General features: G+C 41.5%; 1 protein-coding gene across 1 annotated transcript in view; it reads right to left on the bottom strand.

The window, feature by feature from the left end:
* Positions 1-1,879: 1,879 nt before the first annotated feature.
* Positions 1,880-8,608, bottom strand: part of LOC106812052 (centrosomal protein of 135 kDa-like) — a 44,247-nt gene continuing 37,518 nt past the window's right edge. The window contains exons 28-30 of the mRNA XM_014815816.1: positions 8,294-8,473; positions 6,619-6,805; positions 1,880-4,435 (exon numbers count right to left, since the gene is read on the bottom strand). Coding sequence (XP_014671302.1) covers positions 4,403-4,435; positions 6,619-6,805; positions 8,294-8,473 — 400 coding nt within the window. The 3' untranslated portion in view covers positions 1,880-4,402. The remainder of the gene's footprint in view (positions 4,436-6,618; positions 6,806-8,293; positions 8,474-8,608) is intronic.

Genomic DNA, 8,608 nt, shown 5'->3' with positions numbered 1-8,608 from the left:
TATATATATTATATATAATATATATATATATTATAAATATATATATATATAATATCATTTATATTATAATATAATATATATATATATTATATATATATATATATTATATATATATATATAGTATAATGTGAACTGGATATCGCCAAGAGACCGGAGATGTTTCATGTGACATAGGTGCTGCTATTCTGTCCCCTCAGACGGCGGGATTTTTAATTTACACATCGTGTGTGCGTGTCCTGGTGCGCGCGTGCACGCGTATTTGCGTCTACACATACATACACTATACATGTATAACTAGTTCCACACGCATGTACTCTTGAGTAACGAATGTATATACATATATATATATATATATGTGTGTGTGTGTGTGTGTGTGTGTGTGTGTCTGATGTCATTCTTTACCGTTTGTGTGCAAGCCTTTTTTGTCGTATATGGTCAGCTAACATTCGCTGCGTGGACGAGCAACTGCTAAAGCAAGCGTGCACAACCCGCGTGTTCCTCGGACGTCTATACCTAATCCACTAACTAGACTAAGTGAATCACTGCGGCCGACGTTCTTAATTGTTTACGCCGGGAGCTGACGCGCATTTCGAACGTAGCGTCCGTTTGTTAGTCAATTCGGCGAGCTATCGAATTAACGCGCGCTGCCCCTGTTCGTGCGTCCGCCGAGTAATTCAGCGGTCTTTTACTTACTGCGAAGATTGTTCGGAGAGATAGATACAGACGATAATGCACAGGCGCTACTGCCCTGTGTCTGACACCGCGGCAGAATACACTCGCATATCGTTGGCCATCGTACTCAGAAAATAATCATTTTTACCGCGGTAGAAATAATTTAACCGCGGTTAAATTATGGCCCTTTTTACCAAATCAGAGACCTTTTTCCACGTAATTTAACCGCGGTAAAAAAATAATTTATAAATATATAGAATAAATTATTTATATAATTATAATATAATAATTTATAATAAATTATGTGGAACAAGGCCTCTGATTGGGTAAAAGGGGTTGGGTATTGGATAACCGCGGTAAAAATAATTACTTCCGAGTTCGATGGCCAACCATACTCGCAAACATGCACTTGTGATAAGCACTAGCTGTACTTTACCGGCCGGTTAGGCGAGCGTTCGCATGTAAACGTTTTCCGTGTCTAACTCACTGCTTTATATGTATTCCGATGTCATTGAAATGCGCGCGCGGTGTCGCGTACAGTGAATGCTGCTTATATTAGTAGTCTACGATAAACCATGGAATATTATTAGAATATTTCAACAAAAATGTCGTTGTAAGATGTCACTGTATGAATACTCGGTGTATTAATACCCTCATAGATATCGATATGAGGTTAGGTTGTCCATAGATTAGCTGTTTTCCTATAAGGATAATTTAGCGAAAATCGTTCTGTGTATAGAATGAACCTTGTACTACGCGTGCATGCCAATATAAAAATCCCATGTATATATAAATAAATATATGAACAAATAAGTATATTCCGTGGAAGAGGGAGAGTTGAGAAAATGGGAGACGGATAGATAGATAGATAGATGGATAGATAGATATGTAGATAGATAGATTAACTAATGAACAGTATGAAACAGGTATAGAATAATTAACATGTTTTAAAGGTTGAAACGTGTTTTTAGATAATTGAATATGATAAGTATATGCTATAAGCAAAGATATAAAATGAAGTGTTCAGATAATGGCACAGTAACACACGACGCAAATTACACAGGAAATAATATAACATTAGTTCCCAATACATGTTTCAATGTAATAAAAATGGAATTGCATACTATGCCCTGGTTGTGGATCTCTGGTCTCTCTTTCTCTTTATCGCTTCAACGCAAAGAGAAACGTACGCCGCTGGAGACAAGAATTAAAAAAAAATCACGCATTGTTTTAATAATTACAATATTTCAATATGGCGGATGATAATATCAACGAACATTCAAGTTGCATATAGAAAGCAGCCAAATTTACAAATAATCAATGAACGAAAATATTCATTAAAAGTATAGACGTCTTGCAAGCATTGCACAGGGAGCGAACACAACCGTTCCTGAAGCCATCTTAACATATAGAAGGAGAGCGAGCACACGCGGAACTACGGCTGCATTAAACTACTTTTAGAATAATAAAAAAACACGGAGAAAATGATGAGCAGAGAAACACAAAGTTCCGTCTTACAGAAAACACTGTCTTGCAATTATTCTTACAGCAGACCATAGTTAGAATGACTATAGTGTCGCCTGATTGCTGCACTTATCAACGGTAAACTGACGCGTGGCAAGCCAGTACAATGTAAGACGACGTCGGTTCATGTCCCTATGCAATGCGATACGACATCTATAATTCAAGCTACGGCTGAAAACGCTCGCAGCTCAAACACATTACGCCGAAATTCTCGTGTACCTGCTCAAACAAAATCACCTGCCGCGCCACAAACGCGAGAAAAAAACACACCCAGCAAGTAAATTTCACAGGATGAATATCGTCGGTTTAGACCGACCGGACCTCGACTTAATCAAACACGCTCGAGCGCAGATATTCGAAGCCTGTCAACTCGACCGTTTAGTAGACTGTCTCTCGTACGAACACGAACAGCCGGTGTATTCAGGAGCATACAGGAGGATCTCCTGTCAGTTTAAATCCACGGGGCAAACGCGCTGCTCAATTACAAGTATATACACAGTAGTTCAATAAAGATGCGTTTTTGGCAGACGCCGACAGTTGCCATGTTCTAAAAAAAAACCACACGAAGCGAATTCGCGTGTTGTCTAAAATGTCGAAACGCTATTTTAAACATCGTCATGCATTGTAATAAGTGTACACACACACGCACGCACGCACGCACGCACACACGCACACACGCATATATATATATATATATATGTATATAATATATATAATATATGTCGGCAAGAATTGCATTGTGCGTTTTACACAAACAGGCACCGCGCGCACCACACTTTCGCGTGCGGTGCAACAAAAGTACGAAAATATCTGCTCAGATAGTTCCACTTTTATTATGACTACAACTCCCTCTATGAAAAAACAACCCGCTTTCTTCAATCAGTCGCAGTTATACGCTGCCGAGAGCAAAGAGCTGAATATATACAAGTTAAAGTATATCTAGCTCCTTGGCTGGGAGAATATGCTCGCGTGTTTCAATCTATTCGAGCTATTCCTGCTCCTAAATACGCAACCAGGAGCTACGCAAAATTCTCACAATATATTCACAATAACGTCATTACTATGACCGGTCATATTAGAACGGATAGTGTAGTTACATATAGACTATACAGTGGAATGGCGACACATTCGTGCTATACATGGACGGATATGTGTACTGGATGGCATGTGTGACCGGCCATTTAAGTACAGCGACAAGTTTCCTCTCAAATGAAACAATTTACATGCGAGATAGATGATACGAAAGCCCGAGAATTGCATATAATTCCTTATACCACATGTATCTCAAGCAATTTACAAATGAAATCGAAATAAACCCGCATGTGCATGCACATGCGCATACATCAGAAACTACGTTATAAAATTGACAAGTTGAATGCTGTAGATTGATTCACAATTCTTCGCTGCAAGCAATGGCGTTTTCTCGGGGTAAAACTGGGTGTCAGGCACTAACAGTTGGATCACCAGTAGTGAAACCTAATATTGCACACAGATAAATGGCGAGTTCCCACTTCGAAACATCAACAGCACCTTTGTACGTATGACATCGTTAAATATTTAATCATATCTCGCACATACTCTCCTGCACAGCTTGAAAGGCGGTTGCCATCACCGGTGCCACCAAACCGCAGCCAACCATCAACAGTATCCCAACATTGTCACATTGTCAACATGACCCCATTGCCATTATCCAATGACGTCATAGTTGCGCGAATTGTCACGTTGAAGACAAGTGTCAACGTTATCGCGGATGTGACACTGACTCTGACGTGGAACTGATGGAATATTGTCACTGATGGAACGTTGTCACAGATGTGATGCTCTCCTTCTGTAAACGACTGGAAATGTCTTGACAAGTGTAAAGACACCGAGATGGTATTGTCACAGATTCAGCATTGTCGCATATACAGCGTTGTCACAGATGCAATGTTGTCACCGATGCAATCTTGTCACAGATTCGAAACTGTCACTGTGGCAACACGACGTAGTGACAGACTGGAGGCTGTCATAGATTCCACATCATCTCCGACGCCACACCGTTGCAGATTCGACACTGTCACACACATTACTGGATGTTGTAACAGCTCATGTCACACTGTCGAAGACACTCAAGAGAACACTGTAGAGAACTCAGTAGATGGCATTGCTACTCTGTGGAAGAGCTGGCAAACGATGGCTGAGGTGTCTGCTGAGGGGGTGAGGGGGGTCACGACGAATCACTTGTCATAGAACTGCCTCGCTAAAGACAAACAACAAAACAACGACGGCAGAAATGTTACGACCGAGACAAAATGTTCGATGAAGCATCACTTGATCATGATATATCAATAATCAATATCATCAATATTTGGTCAGTGACAGATGATGAGTGTAACAGATATTACTCGTTCTGTTGTTTGATCTTACTGTCTCTGACTCTCCACACTATATATATTACATGTTATTCCTGAATTACGATGCGAATTTTACGAAAACGCTCAACCAAAAAGGCAAGCCTATACACACTGTAGTTCTATGTTAGATGTCACCACCCTTCTATGGGTATTGGTATTAAAATCGCTAGCGCAGTTTAATAGTTACTGCGAAACATCAGTCTTTAGAATATAGTGTCACTGCAGCGGACATATATGTTAAAACGCCTAGCCTATCGTAGTATGAAAGTGCATAATAGCGAGATTGTAGTTAATATATTAGTACGAAATTGTTTATTGATATGTAAGCGCTGATAAACTATGCTGCAGGGCTTCAAAAATCACATAAGAAACAGCGCCAATTCTATTATTGCGTGAATAGATATGTAATAAAGTGTTTCATGTGCATAACTCTTCAGCTAATCTTGCTATGACGTAAAGAAGTGACACAGAATGAAGCCACTAGCAAGGAAACGACATACAGAGACGCTGTGAGCGAACACCACGCGGCTGTTTTACAGTGTCCATCAATATCCATCCATCACACATGTCTATGTCTGCCTATGTGAGCCCCACGTATATAAATGCAATAGTGCGTGCGTGTGCATCTATGTATGTGTCTATCTGTATGTGTGCGTGCATGTGTGTGCGCGAGCGCGTGTGTGCGTGCGAATACGTGTGTGTGTGCGCGCGTGTGTGTACGTGTGTGTGTGCGCGCGTGTGCGCGAGCGCGTGTTATTTGAGGGTGTACGTGCGTGCACGCGTGTGTGTGTGTGTGCGAATACGCGTGTGTGTGCGCGTGTGTCTGTACGTGTATATGTGCGTGTGTGCGCGCGAGCGCGTGTTATTTGAGGGTGTACGTGCGTGCACGCGTGTGTGTGCGCGCGTGTCTGTACGTGTATGTGTGTGTGTGTGTGTGTGTGTGCGCGCGTGTGCGTACGTGTGTGTGTGGGGGTGTGTGTGTGTGTGTGTGTGTGTGTCTCTCACTGTGTATAAAATTGTGCTAATGTGAAGATGCATAGCGAATGATGAAATTTAAAATGAAGTAAGCGCACATCAGATTGAACGCACACCATTCACTGCCTAGACTAGCGTGTTTTAGTGAGTCACACTTTGAACCACCCACCTTTTAAGAAAGATATGAAATGTTTGCAAGCCATGTGGATATATTTATGTCAATCCGACAAACGTTATAGCTGAAAGAGTAAGATCGCATGAGAATATGCACGCCGAGTAAATAGTAAAGAAAAACTATACGCTCGCTGAATTATTTAGAGTAATTTGAGCCCACTATTTACTCATCATGTTCGTTCATGGCAGCCTGGTACGAAAGTGTTTGCTAGCAAAACATTTTACATATAACAGAGTAATATACATGACGTCTGACAAACACAGAGAATGATTGAGATCAATCAAATGTCAGATCAGTGTAAATGTATATTTACCCATCTCGAGTACAATACTACATCACTATATCAGATATCAACGAAATTATATTTAAGGAATTATTCATGAAATATGATTGGCACCTTCAAAAGAAAGACTATATATCCGACATATTAGCAAGCCAGAACTACTAAAAGCACACTGCATCTAAATAAATTTACAACCCGCACTCTGACAGCAAGAATAATATGTTGCTTAATAGTTATTTAAAACTTAATTTGGCATCATCATGGAATATTTTTGGTGTAAAAAACGCCCATTAAACACGCGGCACCTGAAACGCAACATGGTTGTTTGTATGCTCAAGCAAAACCAACATAATAATATCTAGATAATATGTACACATGGTAGTTTTTTATTACAAATCGAAACCAAATTAGAATGTTATCACACTAAAGGTCTGTTTGGGTATAAACGTAAAAGGGGCATTAATCTAAGTGTGGATTTTTTGGGCAGTGAGTGATATAACTTGATCATTTTGTAGTATACGCTTAACCTAAACCCTACATTAAAAAAAAATTACACATGTAATAGCGAATGCGATTAACATCTACATTATGCTCACCCTAGGATCAATATCGCTGTCCTCTTTATACCTAGCCACTTTGCTAGACGTCCTAGGTTTGCGCTTTGACACTGTCTCCTGAGAGGAGTATAGATCTAAGGATTCCCTGCTTTTCGACTGCGTTCTTCTCGATCTGTCAGCGGACTTGTCGGCTAGGCCACTAGTCGATGCGTACTGGTCCGTAAGCCTGCGTGGGTAAACTAGACATAATCGCTAACCTACATCCCGGCCTACATCTCACGACAACGTCACCTACCCTACAATAGCACACGCGTCAGTGCCATTGTGGCTTAATTGTGCCCTTACAGTGTCGAACACGACGATGTCACCCACATTGCAGAGCCCCAATCTTTGAATGTCAACCGACTATGTGACACGGGTTAAATGACGCACGGCAGGTGAGTCAACGACGACGGCGTACGTGATACCGAAAAGAATCGACAAAAAATGCAAAGCAAATATGGCAACTGCGTGGCATTTACTCTCACGTATACATGCTATACGTAAATTCTACTCGTTCTCAGAAAGCTTCACGTTCACCGGCAAAGGAATAGTAATAGTAAGTGGTAAGTGGCTGACAATAGTAAGTGGTAAGCGGCTGACCAATAAATAAATGGTAAGTGGCTGACCAATAAATAAATGGTAAGTGGCTGACCAATAAATAAATGGTAAGTGGCTTATAATAACAATGGTAAGCGGCTGACCAATAAATAAATGGTAAGTGGCTGATAATAATAATGGTAAGTGGCTGACCAATTGTAATACAGTCGAAGGACGAATAAGTAAAATAGCTAGGGATAACCATTGTTCGGGCTGGGCATATATGACCAGCTGTGTAAAGTCGTAACGCGGGATAGACAGGATAGAAGTAGGCCAATTGTAGACAGGCATGTAGGAGGACTGTGGAGAGACAATAGGTAGGCGTGTCTACCTATTGCAGTATATAACCGCGTGTTCGGCCAGAGACAAGGAAGAGAGCGATAGTGTTACACAAACTACAGGCATAGACGATATTGGTATTGAGACAGCTACTGCACAGCATAAACCTCGTAAGTTATGTGAGGTTACTCGCGTACCTAGACTGTACGCATTCGCCATGTTATGGGCGGATGCTAGTTAAGTATACGCTATTAAAGAGATTCATGAATACGTACATACTATTCGTTATAGTCTGTTATTATCTGCATTCACATAGACGCTAGCAAGGGTGTAGTCAACACACTCACGCGTAACCACTGATGCGATCACGGGTAGAAAGAGTCTACCTTATACTGGAGCCGTGACCAGCGCGTAATTTTGCTAAGCGTTTAGTTAATGTCACAGAGATATTGTGTGTTTGTTGTTGATGTTCAGCATTACCATGAGACTAACAACTGTTTCTGTTTTTTTACACCGAGTGCTATTCGTCGCACGATCGACCGTTCATTCGTGAGAGTGATCGAACGAGTTGTCGTCAACGTCAGCGTCGTCCGACGAACGTCACTCACGAATGACGCCGACCGGCCGAGCCGCCGCCGCCGGGCGGTCGGACGTCGACGTTGTTGTCGAGTAACGTCAACAATAAACAAATGATATTAAAGTGGCTGACCAATAAATAAATGGTAATTGGCTGATAATAACAATGACAAGCAGCTGACAAATAAATAAATGGTAAGCAGGTGATGCACTAACGCACCTGGACGTCGAGGTAACAGAGATAGGTATGGGCGGGTTGAGACCCTGCCGTCGCAGCTCCTGCACCGCCCTCTCCTTCTCGAAGCGCTCGCTGTACAACTGCTGCCGTAGCTTCTGCACGTGATCCTCGAAATCTGATATGCGTGGACGCAGCCGATCTATGTCCAAATTCAAGTTTGCGCTGAAAGCGTAGACGGTAGAACATTACAGATATAGCATGAATACACGTGCAGCCTAGTAACGCTCAAGGGGTCGTTGACGTAACAGGTACTACAGATATGTACCCGAGGTACATATATGTATACACAAAGTGTAC

Source organism: Priapulus caudatus, unplaced genomic scaffold (assembly GCF_000485595.1).
Source record: "Priapulus caudatus unplaced genomic scaffold, Priapulus_caudatus-5.0.1 Scaffold604, whole genome shotgun sequence".
NCBI lineage: Eukaryota > Metazoa > Priapulida > Priapulimorpha > Priapulimorphida > Priapulidae > Priapulus > Priapulus caudatus.
The sequence above is the reverse complement of the archived record's forward strand: the minus strand, read 5'-3'. Positions and strand labels throughout refer to the sequence as shown.